The sequence below is a fragment of the Pseudopipra pipra genome, chromosome 20 (genome assembly GCF_036250125.1).
Source record: "Pseudopipra pipra isolate bDixPip1 chromosome 20, bDixPip1.hap1, whole genome shotgun sequence".
Classification (NCBI taxonomy): Eukaryota; Metazoa; Chordata; class Aves; order Passeriformes; family Pipridae; genus Pseudopipra; species Pseudopipra pipra.
In genome coordinates this window covers 2636503-2650705 of record NC_087568.1, presented here as the reverse complement: position 1 = coordinate 2650705, position 14203 = coordinate 2636503, and the positions used below count along the sequence as shown (strand labels likewise).

The window sequence follows — 14203 nt, the reverse complement described above, 5'->3', positions numbered from 1 at the left end:
TTTCAGTTACTTCCAGAAAGCAAGGGAGGGCATGCAGGCTGAACGGCTTTTCATTATAAAGTTACTTTGGCAATTAGGTCAACACATCCTCTCACTAAAATATATGCTGTGATTTAAACCAGCATAGTGTTCCTGCTGTGGGATACAGTGGGTTACAGCTGCCATATACATTAAAAAAAAACCAAATAGTTGGCTCATCAAAACTCCACAGTGAAAACAGCCAATTTATTTGCTACCCATTTGATTTATGCCATTCAGCTTCTACTACCCACCAATATACAGGGGCTCATTCATGCCAAACTTACTGCTGAAAATGGGTAGGATCTGGTGTGAGGGATTCTCTTTCCCAGTTCAGAAGCACTGTAAGTGAGATGAGAGATGTGCAAACATCTCCTCTCTAAAACTGTCCCCTCCAGACACGCAGTGGGGACTCAGTAGCCAGTTCCCATGGGAGCAGCCTGGATGCTCTCCTGGGGTGGGAGAGGGGGCTGCCTGGCCCCTCCTGTCCTCTCCATGTCCCCCCATGAGGGATGAGTCCTCATGGACCACAGAGAAGCTACAACATGGCAGTGACAGCTCAGATCAGACACAGAACATGGGCAGGGGCTGGAGCTGTGAGCCAGCCTGGACTGCAGAGCATCACAGCCTCGCCCAGTTCCTGCCCCAGGGTCCTGCCACCCCCCTGCTGCCAGCAGGGTCAAGCTCAGCTCCACAAGTGCCACCAGCACAATCATTCCAGTTATTCTATGCACAGGCTGAGGGGCTGGATGAGGTTTTCTTTCCTGCACTCAGACTCCTTCTCTGAAGCCAAGTGAAAGCAAGTCTTGTTTTCCCAGAAACGCTGAGGCCACAGGCCCAGGTCTATTCTCAGTTCAAGCTGCCTGGAAACCCCTCCAGCTGCAGCCCCTGTTTCTCCTTCCTCTGCCAGTTGCTCCTGCCTCGAGCATGGACTTGCAGCAGGGAAACAACTGCACATTGAAAAGGTGCTGCCAAGTCCCAGCAACACCAGGGACTGTGTTACAGTGAAGCCCTGCTGGACAAAGGAAGCCACCTCTGCCTGTCCCAGCTCCTTGCCCATGCCCAACCTCATCCCAAACCTCCTGCAGCAGTTGGAGGCTGCACACACTCCCCACATGCTGCCTCTTTCCTGCCCACAGACCCCTGCAAAGCACTGATCACACTCAGGGGACAGCAAAGGGATCGTCATCGTGATGCAGCACGAAAGGAAACGATGACAAAGTTCACACCAGGGTTTTTTCCACTGACTCCACAGCAACCTACAGCCAATTTGGTTCTGTTCCCTTCCTGTCTCATCTGCTTCCGTCTGCCCCAAGCCAAGTGTTTCAGTCCAAGAGAGGGGGGCCTTTGGGATCCATCAGAAAACTCACACCCTGATTCTGGGCCATCCAGGCTTTGAGCCAGGGAGATGCTGAGCAGTCACAGCTCACCAAGAGGCTGCTGAGGATGCTCTGCAGCACCAGCACTCACACCTGAAAGGGGTTTGGATGTGACCTTAGTGACAGAACCAGACAACCCTCATCTTCCTCCAGAAGTCACTGGAAAGCAAACAGCAGGAACCAAACAAGTCCAGTGAATCCAAACAAGCAGCAGTTTCTTTTTCAAACGACCATTTGGTAAAGCCTGTGAGGAGGGTGACATCGAGCCAGAGCCTGTGACAGTTCCTCTCTTGGTCATTACAGCCCTCCATGCCCAAACCAGAGGAATCCACAGAGGTGCCTCTCCTGGGTCACACAGGGCACGTGGGCAGAGCTCGTGGCCGGGCTGAAGCGTCGCCAGGCACTGGGACAGAGTGTTGTTGGCAAAGCTGCAGCAGAGCAGATTGCACCAATTTTACATTGTTTTTCTGCAGCTGTCTCCTGCTCTGAGGGTTGTTAAAAGCATTGTTGTGTTCTTCCTGAAAATTCCAGGGGTGCCAAAAATCAGACATCAGCCCAGAGCCACTCGTGCATTTAAAAGGCTGCCTTGGCCAACTGTGGGAGAGCTCACACAGGACACTGCCCTTCTCCCTGGCTGCTATGCAGCCACAGGGCATCCCTCTGGGTTTTGTAAAGATAATATTCCACATCTGTCTGAAAAACCAGGAAAGAGGTTCCCCAGGAGCTCAGATATCAGCCAGGAGTCCACTGCAGCCCATGCCAGCATCTCTATAAACTGTTTCTGCAGCTCCTCTGTGCAATACCAGACTCAGCAGAGCAGCACCAGAAGGGGGTTTGGGTTCTCCATGGCATTTTGGAAAAATCTATGCATCCCATCAATCTGCAAGCATGGCAGGATTCCCAGAAAGCCAAGCAGTTCACATGCCAGGGGAGAATTACACTCGGCTCATCCAAGGAGAGCAGACCCACCGTCTCGCACCGGCTGTGCTGGGTGTCTGCTGCCCCTGCAGGGAACCCTGGAGCTCCAGCACCCAGCAAGCTGGTTCCACTGCTTCCAGAGGATTGTGTGGCTGAGTCCTCCACCACATTTTCCCAGATTTTTAGCACTTCTGTCCCAGTATAGCTCCATGGGTAACACCTACCCTGGAAACGCTTGGCACGTCTGTACAAATCCAGTGCAGGGAGGCAAGTCCTGCTCCTCCCCACACCCCACAGCAGGTTTTGCTCCAACGCTGTGGCATTAGTGCAGTTCAGTCAGTGTGTAAACAGCCAGCCAGCACATACTGTGATATGAGTTTGCCATGTAGAGCAAAGCATAGTGTGCCCTTGCATCTGTGAAATGGGCTCTGGTCCTCTTCTTCCATAGGAGGAATTAATTGGTATAAACATCGTGTTTCTTGAAGAGACTTTCCAAATACAGCAGGAAGGCTCCTCTCCACAGACCTATTTTAGGTTTAGGGCAGTTCCTCACAGGTATTGCTGTGGCTTTATAAAGACCACAGGTTGCTGCTCTGGAGCACTGGAAGAACTCACTGCTCCCCTCCTGCCTCTCACTGGTGAGAGAAGGGAGGATACAGCACCACGGTCACAGATCTGCCCAAATTCAGGGAGCTCATTTCTCCTGACAGCTGAATAATGCAAGTCTTCAGAAAAAAAAATCTCTGCTCCTGCAGAGAGACATCACCAGCATCCAGCAGGGAGAGAAAGACATGGCCCAGCACCAGGCTGCACAGAGAAACGTGCTTGGGGAGCAGCAACAGGGAGGAGGAGACAGGTGACAAGACAGCTCTTACCTTACTCCATAAGGGTGATGGGCTGGGAAAGCTGCTGCCATGCAGGAACAACACAGCTTCCCCACGGATTTTGTGTGCTGGAAGAGCCTGCCTGTTTTAATCCAGGGCATTATGGAGTGGCTGCATTTGTGCTGCACAAACATCCTCCACGAACCTTTCAGGAGCACTTAGATCCTCCAACACACATGGTTTTAATTGGGAATTCTTTTTTTTTTCCACTTTAATTCCAGTCACATGTCCTGAGCTGTTACTTTTCTCTCCTCTGTGTGTATAGATAGCTGTATTCTCACAGTCTCCTGTCTGGGTGCCACACTTGCCTCAGGCAACCAGCTCCCAGAGCCGTCAGCCTCGACAAATGACTCAGTTCTGTTGGGAGCCAGGTCTGCAAAGCATCTCCTGCCTTCCCTTCCCTTCTCTTCCCAAGGCTGCTGCTCACACAGCTGCCCTGGGCTGGGCAGGTGAGCTCTGCCCTCTGCACGTGGGCTCGGAGCTTCACCGAGCTGGAGTCAGACCTGTCCAAGTCTGGTGAGAACCTCACCCAGGGTCCTTCAGAAAGAGACCTCCACCACAGAAGAATCATTTTGTTCAGCGTGGGGGAGAGCCAAAGGGCAGGACACACATCAGTTCTCTGCTCACTCCTCATCCTTGTGCAAGATCTCTCACAGGTCTCTGCAAAACCGTCACTCACTGGAACGACTGATGAAACTTTCTGCCAAAAACACCGATGCCAAAGGGTGGTTTTGGTGAAGAAAACATACATCTTGCAGAGTGAGTTTTCATTTTCTTCCAGGGCAGCAGAGGAAAAAGTGGGTATTTTCAACCACTTCATTATTAACCCCTTAGACAGTTGACCATGTTGACAAAGCTCCCTCTGGACCCCGATCTGCTCAGAGCCTGTGGTCCCTGCTGGCACACTCAGTCTGCACTCCCTGCCTGCACATCAAAGGGATGAACAGAGATAAAATAGCAGCCTTCCCTTCTCCCAGGGCTTTACCCAGGAAAGTACCAAACCACAGACTTCCATCAACGAACCAGTTCATGCTTGTACTTTCCTGGATTACTGCCCTGATGGAAGCAATTCATACAAAAGCTGGCCAAGGGCTGTGGCCTTGAAATTCTGGGCACATCCCAGTGAACTCATATGTTTTATTATTTAGAGCCAGGCAGGAGCTCAGACACTCGGCTGAACTCAGAGGCCAGGAAATGCCTTGAGGTGCACGTGGAGTAGCACAATTCCAGGACACTCAGCTGCTTTTATGGATGTAAGTCCACGCTCACTCTCCAGAAGATGTTGGCACATGGGCTTCCCAAGCTGCTCCTTGCTGAAATCAGGGCTTATTTGTCACAAGGGGGAAGAGAAACACACGTGACTTACGATGCTCCATATTTTCATCTGTTGAATTCATTTGCTGGTGGTTTGTATCCCTGCCTTCCTGCTGCAGAAAGCTTGGCTGATGAACAAGCTGAATCTGATGGACCTCTGTGTTTTGCAGCAAAATGAAATCCCCAGTGCATTTTCTCCACACAAATCTCTGCAGACAGTTGCTAAAAAAGGGGCTGTTCCTGAGGCTGCACCAGCTGTGATGTGGTAACTACAAGAGCACTGCTGGAGTCCAGTGATGACAAGATCCTCCTCAAAGCACTGGCAGCTCCTGCCCATCCCAAATGCTTCCTGCCCAACTGTAACAAATGTGTGGCTTTTTTCCCCTCCATCTTTCACCATACCCCAAAGGCAGAGCACCCAGGAACTCCACTCACTTATGCAATTTAACTTGCAGGATTTTCTCTGCGTCTCTCTCTCCCTTTTTAAATTACCTCCTCTCTTCCCAAACCCTGAGAGACAGAGAAGTTGTAGAGTCACAGGTGCCTGAGTACTTTAAAAACTCAAGGCTGTTGTGCTTTCTTCAAGCCAGTACCTGGAGTTGGGCTCTTCCCAGTGACCAGACCCCAGGGCCACCCAGGCTGCTCCTTTCCCTGTGGTTTGCAGTGTTCCCACCACACTTGCAAGGCACACCTTGTAAAATGGGCAGAGCCTGGTGTTTCATTCACCAGCTGGGAACTCCCTTCAAAAACAACCTTTTTTACCTCCATCCCACGTTAAGGAGAACAGCAGAGCTGTTGTGATTTTATGCAGCACCAGGGCTGCACTGCCCAGCACAGCTCAGGAGAGGATGGAGCCAAGGTCTCCAAAATCACAATTTCCCTCACAGTGACGAGGGTAAGGAAGTGCTGAAGGGAAGGAGTGGGAGCCAGGACATTCAGCTCCCAGCTTTGCCACCTCCGTTCTCTTTCACTCCAAAGACTCTACAATTTCACACCCTTGAAAGCAGGAACAATATTTCCCAGAAAGGCTACAATAAAATACTGATGTTTACCAAGCACTCTGAACCCCTGGAATGGATGTAATCCTGCCAGGATCCACTCAGTACAGCAATACAAACCAGGAATAACAGGAATTAACAAACAGCCCAGAGAGATGAATATTATCGGCACTTTTCAGGTCTCCTCAGGCATGAATGGATATTCCACAAATGGAATGCACAAAGAGCCACCTCAACTCTGCATCCTGGATCACAGGAGAAACTTGCCCCACAGTTAATTTGGGCTCAAGCTGCTCCAGAGCACAGAAAGTCACAGAATTTGCACCAAAATGCCCAGGGAGGTACCAGCAGCTGAGTCTCTTCCTGCTGTCCCGGTGAACACTCAGAAATCACAAAATCAGCAAGGTTGGAAAAGACCTCTGAGATAACCAAGTCCAATCTATGACCTAACAGCACCTTATCAACCAGACCATGGCACTGAGTGCCACTTCCAGTCTTTTCTTAAACACAAAAAAGTGGCACCTGCTGGGAGCAAATCCAGCCCAGCGCTCTGCAAAACTCACAGGAGTGTCAGGAAAGTCCTGGAAACATAGAACTGGGAAGCCACTTGGGACAGCAAACCCTCTATCCACCTGTAAACACACGTGGCTGTGAAGCCTTGTTAATCAGCACCACACACACACACAGATCTCTTGCTTGTCCCAGCTGTGGGATGGAGCTTCCCCCTGGGAGCTCAGCACAACTATTAATTATTTGTGTTGCCCATGGCAGAGCTGGTCTCCCTGAGCAGCAGCAGTCATTCCTCCCAGGCTCCCCAGGGCAGGCAAGCACCAGAGAGGCTGCAAATCGAGGAATTGCCCTGGGGTCCCATCATGGATCAGCAGCTGGTCCCACTTCCACAGCGAGCTCTGCCCGGCATCCAGACAGGGGCCGACTTTCACACGAGCCAGCTCTGCTCCCTGGCAGCCAGAGCGTGGGAGGGGAACGGAGCTGCATCCCCGGGGCAGGAGAGGAGCTCTGTCACACCCTGTGTGTTCAGAGCTGCCTCCCAGGAGCACAGCACAGCCTCATCCTCCACGGCTCAGAGAGCAAACTGCGACCGCAGCTGACGGCTCCCAGCCCCATCCATGCATTTTTAAAAGCAGCTTCCAAGACAAAACATCTGCTCCCAGGTGGAGCCAGGGCTCCATATGAAATGGCTTCTACCCTGAGTTATGCTATTAGTGTAACATAGGTGTTTTCCCCATTTCAAGCCATTTTCTAAGTCTTTCCCCTGCATTAGCCCCAAACTCCCAGGGAAGAGCCACTCTGGCTGCTCCAGAGGGTGTAAATGCAAAGGATAACAGAAAAGCATGAAGGGAACCAAGCCAATCCAATACTCCTCTTCCAAAAAATCCCTCCAGGTGTAGCAGCTGCACAGAGCTACTGATTCACACAGAAGGTGAAGGTTCTTTAGATATACACAGCCTGATCTCAGTGCTGGAAAGTCCTGTGGTTCCAGTGCTGGCAAGTCCTGTGGTTCCAGTGCTGGCATCCTTGGGCAAAATCCTCTTGCTGAAAGAAAACTGGGAATAGCAGATGATTTTTAAGCTATTTGCTCCTACCCTGTGATCAGGTAGTGATCAGACAGTAGCACTGCCTGCCAAGTCATTCATTCAGAGTTTCTGTTGCTGCTCCAGCTCCTGGGGCCTTGCAGAGGGTCCTTTTATTCCTTCCAGTGAATTAAGGATCAATAAGATGCTTCAGCACAGGCTTGCTCCCCCTTTCCCAGGCTTCAGTGGGACAGGGATGAGTCAGGCACTTACAGGATCAGGCCATTACACTGGCTGGGCTTTGGCTGCTCACTTTGAAGGCTCTCAGTCCAAAGCCTCAGATTCAGTTCCAAGAAGAGCCCGTATTTGCTCCCCCCCTGGTGGGAACAGAGGTCATGGCTATTGCCCTTACCAGCCCTGTTAATTTTATCCTGGGAGAAGCCAGTTAAGTCACTTAAGTACAGGGTTGTGCTGCAAATTGCTCATTTAATATTGCCCTTGAAACTGCACTGTAATGATAATTTTTCACTTCCTTCCCTAGATAGTTGCATAACAATGCTGGGCATTGTTTAGAGAGCTCCAAACTAGAGGCAGCCTTGGCCCTTTCCCCTTCTCCTCACTAAGAACTTGTGACTTTCTGGCTGTGGAGGGTTTTTTGGCCTGTTTTTTTTTATGCACTCTATCAGCTTATTACATCAAACACCAGACAGACGTGACTCTAATGTTAAGTAGCCTTCCAACAAAATTATTCCTACTTTTCTTTCATCAGAAAAAAAAAATAATCCCACTTATACCAGTTAAATCTAAGCCAGTTAGAAAGTTAGATCTGCCAAATAACATTTCATTAAAAGTATCTTTAAGGGAGGGAGCAGCTCAGTCAGTGGAAAGCTTTCTCATTGACAATAAATAGCCCAGGCCCAGAATTCCCCAGTCTCACTTTGTGGTTGGGATGTGCAGCCTGAGTGCCCAGATCAGGAGGAATTTGGGTTTCATGGCTTTGGTTGGCAGGGGTTTTATAACAGGCAAGTGGCTTTGAACTCTGGAAGTTGGGTTGGCTGATCAGAGCAGGACTGGAACAGAGGGATGGGACACAGCACCAGGAACACCTGAGCAGCAATTTGGAGATAAAACTGCTCTTCAAGTAGGACAGCATCGTCCATCCTGATCTTCATTTAACAAACCAAGTCATTCTGTTAGTCCCAGTCCATAAAAAAAAAATAAAAATCCCCTTCCTATCTGCACAGCCAACTGCAGATTATTCCCTCCAAGCCTGAGGCCTGGATCAGTGAGGAAAGAAGCTGATTTCCCAGACTTTTACCAGCATATCCAATTTTAAGCCTTTCTGCTCCTGGCTATGACTTTGCTCATCCTCAAGGCACCACCAAGGCAAGGCTTTCCCCTGTGGTTTATGTAATATATCAGGACTAAATCCAACATCTGGGACACATCATTGAACTGGAGGAGGGGAAGGCCAACAGAGCTGTGCAGCCTGTTCCTGTCTCCTTCATCCAGAAATTTCTACTCTCCCATCACCTCCAAGTCTCTGCTGTCATCACCAGAGCAAGTCATGGTCCAGCTGCATTTGGCTCAAGAGAGGAATAGCCAAAAAGGATTTTAAAAATCCCTCTTCTCTAACGAATCAATTTCTCAGCCTTCATAACACATTTTCATCCTCTTTGGTATAATAAGCACAGTTCCCCTAACTTTGAAAATAAGGGGAAGAAGATCCCTAATTGGCTACATCCTCCAGGAGAACAGAAATTAATTACACCACAAGATCTTCATGTGGCATAAGCAAAGTCATCCTGCAGACACCAGCCAAGGTTCTGACAAGACCTGGAGCCAGCAGGAGCCTGAAGGGGACCCAGCACACATGGAGTGAACTAAACTGCAACATCTGGTCACCATGATCCAAAGGCAAATCTCCTGGTTATAAGAGCTCTTCCTGGACAGTGTCCCTCCTCCCTTGTCAGCCATGAGCTCCTTCAGACCCTTTCCCAGGAGGGAAGCATCCAATGACTAATGCAACAGGTAGCAAAAGGTACCTCAGTAGCTGGTCATGGAGCTCCAGGTAGCACAGCTTGTTCCTGCTTCACAACCAACATTCCAGGTGGGAAAGGTCCATGACTGCCTCACTTCCAGACCCAGCTCTGTGTTCAGCCAGGCTCTGGTGTGATCAATAGATTATTAATATTTATCTCCCAGGGAACTGGTGCCCTCAGGCCACACAAGACTCAAACTTACTTAACTTCAGTTGACTCGGGAGCGAACTCCACAGAACCCACTAACACGTGGCCAACACACAAAGTTCTCTTTCTACTCTGCTTGGCACAAATGCCTTGTACAACACTCACAATTTCGGGATAAAGCATCCAGAGGGACAGCTCTCACCCAGGAGAGGCACAACAAGCAGGAGGTCTGGCAGAGCTTCAGTCAGCAGGGTGCAAGTCAGCACAGGGAAAAGGCAGGGAATCACCTCAGCTCCGTTCCCACCTGCACATCCAAGTCCAATTAACACCCTGAAGACACAACTGTTTGTATTGCAGCAGCACCTACAGGGCAGAGGGAACAGGAGGATCACACTGTACAGGCACAAAGCACTTCCTTATCCAGAGGGAGCAGGGACAGAGCCTTCCCCCCCCCCATCCCACAAGGTGAAACACAGAAGCACCAAAAAGGATGCCCGAGGTCCTGGGGAAACCTGCAAAGCAGCCAGGCACTGACTCCAAATCCAAGGTCTGACCAGCAAAGGTCCCTCTCCCTGCTGTGGTAGAGACTAAATGTCCTGCTTGGCTCCACGTTGGGCTTGACCACAACGTTGGGCTTGATCAGATGACTCACAAATGCTGAAAGTACAAGTGAGTTGTTCAAAATGTCCCAAAGGAGATGTCAGCACAACCAGCACTGCCAACACTGCCTGCTAAGCTATCATGTAATTTTTGCTCAGGCCACCTATTATGCAGCACAGCTATTTTAGAAATGTTTGTCCTGTTTTTCACATCCTTCTGCAGTCAGTCTCCTTCAGGCAGAGGCCTACAGAAGTAAAACTGGAATCTTTCAGAAACCTCTGAACCAGCTTTCTCCAATGTAATAATTGAGCAATTTCAGGTTTGTTCTATAGAGAAAAGAGAGGCAAAAGGCCTGGTAGTGCACCTGAGCCCTTTCCCAATCCCACAGAAGAAGCTAATTGCATTTTCCCAAAACCAGCACTGCTGCTGGTGCTAATTTTCACCTCTGGGGCAGATACAATTAAACACCACCTCTTGGAAATAGGAGAGCTATATAGAGTCCAGATTTAAAAAGCTGTGACAGTTTACAACAACTAGCAGTATGGAAATATCAGAATATTTCATGTTGTGATCCCTTGGATACATGTAAAGCAAACAGGACCCACTCCAGAGGGAAGTTCACCCCAATGGTGGATTTTCTCTGCAAACACCAGTTTATTCTGCCTTAACCACCGAGCTGAGTTGCTCCCTCTCTCACTGCCTTCCCTGTCAGAAGGCCAGCAGTTCCTCCACACCAGTTTTCCCATCAGAACAGGAGGAAGATGCCTCCTCTCAGAGCTCAGTGGTGCTCAGAGCACTCTCTAATTGCCTGATGCACATTCAGGTCAGGTCCTCGCTGTGGTGACACTAATGAGCGAGATGGAGACTGTTTATGACACAATCAAGAAAAGTTTTCCAACATTACAAAAGCCAACAGTGATATTGAATATACACAGACTGCAAGAAAACAGAGAAGGGAAAGGAAGGAACAAGGTGTGCTTTTATCTGAGTTCCCATGCCAGATTAATACATTTCTGGACTGACTGCAGCATCATCTACTGTTCTTTCTGTGTGGGATCAATAATGTCTCCGTGATGGCAATGCAGTACAGCGATGGCTTTCCCAGGATGTGCCCATGCCTCCCTCCCAGACCCAGAAGTCTCCAGAGTGGCCTTATAAAGCAAAGGGCCAAATCCAGCAGAGCTCTGTGGACACTGATGGACTGGGCCCTGGAATGAGCTTGTCACTCTCAGGAATGATGATCCAGGGTTTGGTGCTTCCTACACGTTCCAAATTAGCCACCACAAAAAGGCAAGTTAGAGCACCTGCAGCAGCAAAGAGCAGGACACCTCCTGCAAGCAGGTACTTCACAGCTCCCACAGCCCAATTCTGCCTGACAAGAGTCCTCAGAGGTTACAGGCAGCTGAATTGATGCACTTAAATTGGTACCAGCTCAGAACCCCACAGAGGGTAAGGCTCATGTAGTACCTGCTCGACTCGAGTTTGTGGAGCACAATCCCAGAGCTTGACATTTCCAACAGGCCCCAGCAGAGACCCCACATCCAACACCAGGAGCTGAGCACCACAGGAACACCAGCCCTGCAGAGTCATGACTGCTCAGCTGCTTCCAGAGCCCTGGACCTTCAACAAGTCCTCCTGGAGCCTGACAGTGCTGCTGGAGCAAGTGGCATCAGGAAGGTCAGCAAGGGCAGAGCTGCACAGGGGCTCCTCTGCAAAACCACCTGTGCTGTGTGACTGCTGCAGCACAGGCTCCAGCTCTGGGCTCTGTGAATAGCAGAGTTTGGCCCTGTCAGCACCAGGATTCTCTGCTGCCAGCACAGAGCAGATGCCTTTGTTTAGGATGGGCTGAATTCAGGGACACACTGAGGGATGGAGTAAAACAAATAAACACTTGCACTTCTTCGGGGCACACATCTTCCCACCCCATCCTATGTCCTAGAAGGGCCATAGTTCCCCCAGACTCCACAGAAAAGGTCTGGCACCCTCTGCCTGCACAGGCACCTTCTGCAGTTCTTACATCTGAGTTAATGTTCCCAGGAAAAAAAACAAAACAAAACAACCAACCAAACAAAAATCAGATGGCTTTGATGCCAGTCACCATGGCTTTACCACCCAAACTGCCACCTGAGGTTCCCCCTGTCACCCAGACGTGCCTATCAGATGGAGTTCAGAGTCATTTACTTCAACTCACAAGTTTCTACACTGCAGTGCAAGTGGAGTTAAGGAGGAAACTCTCAGTGCAGTTCACAGTGCAGTGAGGACAGAGAGGCTCCACCAAGATCTACTTTCAAGGCCTGAAAAGCACAGCAGGGACTTCTAACAGCACACACCCTGCCAAAAACACCCAGATAAGCCACAGGAGACGTGCTTCCCATTTCTCTTCTATTTGTCCTCACTAACAGCTGGTAGCAGTGTTCTTTGTGCTGGACAGGCTCGTGTTAGTGGGACTCAGCCCCACACTAGAATTTCCTTCACAGAAATGACCAAAATCTAGTCCCAAAAAAGTTTCCAAGCAAAACAAAAAGAGAAGGAAAGAAAAAGCCTCAGTCGGATTAAAATCCAGCTCCACCAGAGTCGGCAGAGCAATGGTTTTAACTCTGCATTCTCCTTTCATTTTCCCAGGAGCTGCTACATAATATAACAAAACCGAGAAACACCTGCTGCCCTAATGAACCAACACTCATTAAACAAGACAACCCACTAGCTGTAGGTACTAATTATTGCAGAGCATGGAAAGAGAACTGATGAAAAGCTACTGTAGTTCATACACTTAAGGCATTCTTGGTTTTTTTAGCTCTCAAGTCCAGCTACTGCATCACCTCCACTTCTGACTGACAGAGGAGAAATAAAACACAGGGATGAACAGCAGAACAACAACGTTGTAAGGCCTCCAAGTGACTCGTTTAGCTTTCTTTGTTTTTAGCCTTTTTCATCTTTGATAAGAATGTGCAAGACACGGCATTCCCGTGAACGCTAAACAGCCGGGAGCTATTTTCTCCCAGCCTTGTGCGAATTCCTGTAGCGCCCAGTTTTAAAGCTGAGACTTGGGAGTCTCTGCAGTGCCATCACAGCGAACACCCAGCGCTGACCAGCCTTCAGCATCACCCTCCTCTAGCAGAGGAGCCGATCCCTCCCAAGGACACCCACCGGGCACCCACCGCTCCCACCACCCGAACGCGAGCGGGAGCTGCCCCAGCGCGTTTTTCCCGACTCCTCTCGTTTTGCTCCGGCCGGATCCCCACCCGAGCACCAGCTCCTCGCTGCCCCGGGCTGAGCGCCGAGCGGGGCGGGCGCAGCGCCGGGGCCGGGACCGCGCTGCCGCCGGGCTCCGCTCGCCCCGGGACCGGGCTCCTCCCGGCACCGGGCTCACCTGGAGTAGAAGCGTCGGGCGGCGGAGCCCGGGCTGTCCCCGCCGGGCGGGCACGCCATGGGCGCCGACCCCGCGGCGGGGAGCGGGCAGCGGAGTATGGCAGCGCCGGGAAGTGATGCACCGAGCAAAGAAACTCGCGGGCAGGCCCCTCCTCCGGCTGATGTCAGCCCGGCCCGGCCCTGCCTCCCGCCCGGCACGGCGTGGGACGGGGGAGCCGAGCCCCGGCCGGGGCATCCCGGGCTCCGGGCGCCGCATCCCGGGCTCCGCGCGGTCACCCTCCTCCCCCGGGTTCGCATTCCTTCGTCCCCCGCGTCCACATCCCCTCGTCCTCCCTGTCCCCAACCCCTGTGGTGCCTCACCGCTCACCCGGGAGCTCCCACGGCACGCCCGGACAAAGGGATGTGGCACAGCACCGCTGGGGTCTGACCCGCGCCAGGTGTAGCCGCTTAAACCCATGATTAGGAGAAGCAGTTTTGGCTGAGCCAAAGCCCTTTTGGCCCCGAAAGGAAGTGTCTGCACCTGGAGGCAGCCAGGAGGAGCAGCTGGGAGCAGGACCTGGCAGGGCTGTGCCACGAGCAGGTTTAGCCACAAAGCCAAGACTGGCCGCTGTCTTTGGTAGGGAGGAATCCACCTGGGAAAGGGGTGTTTCCCTCCATCCCACAACATCTCCTTTCAGTTAACTGTGTCTTGTTGAACCTCGTGGCCTTTAATATTTATTAAATTGTTATCTAGAGGTGGATGCAGCTCATCCTCAAACACTGCATCCAGCTCCCTTTGTTTCCCAAGGCTTGAGATGCCCCTGTGGAAGTTGGTGAGCTGGTCACTCAGCAGAAGCCTGTCTGAAAATTAGTGCCACTTACCCAGCAACAGCAAATTAAATGTTGTTATCGTCACAGACACACCCCCCCCCCCCAGAGCAGCACAGTTATAAACTGTGGCTTTGTCTGGGTTCCAGCAGCTTGCCCTGCACACACACAACCCCATGGCTGGAGGGAATCCAG

At 51.0% G+C, this 14203-nt stretch overlaps 1 protein-coding gene across 1 annotated transcript in view; it reads right to left on the bottom strand.

Annotated features, from left to right (window-relative positions):
* The window catches only part of GPSM1 (G protein signaling modulator 1), a 69907-nt gene extending 56594 nt beyond the window's left edge, over nt 1-13313 (bottom strand). The window contains exon 1 of the mRNA XM_064676712.1: nt 13203-13313. Coding sequence (XP_064532782.1) covers nt 13203-13261 — 59 coding nt within the window. The 5' untranslated portion in view covers nt 13262-13313. The remainder of the gene's footprint in view (nt 1-13202) is intronic.
* Nucleotides 13314-14203: the final 890 nt, after the last annotated feature.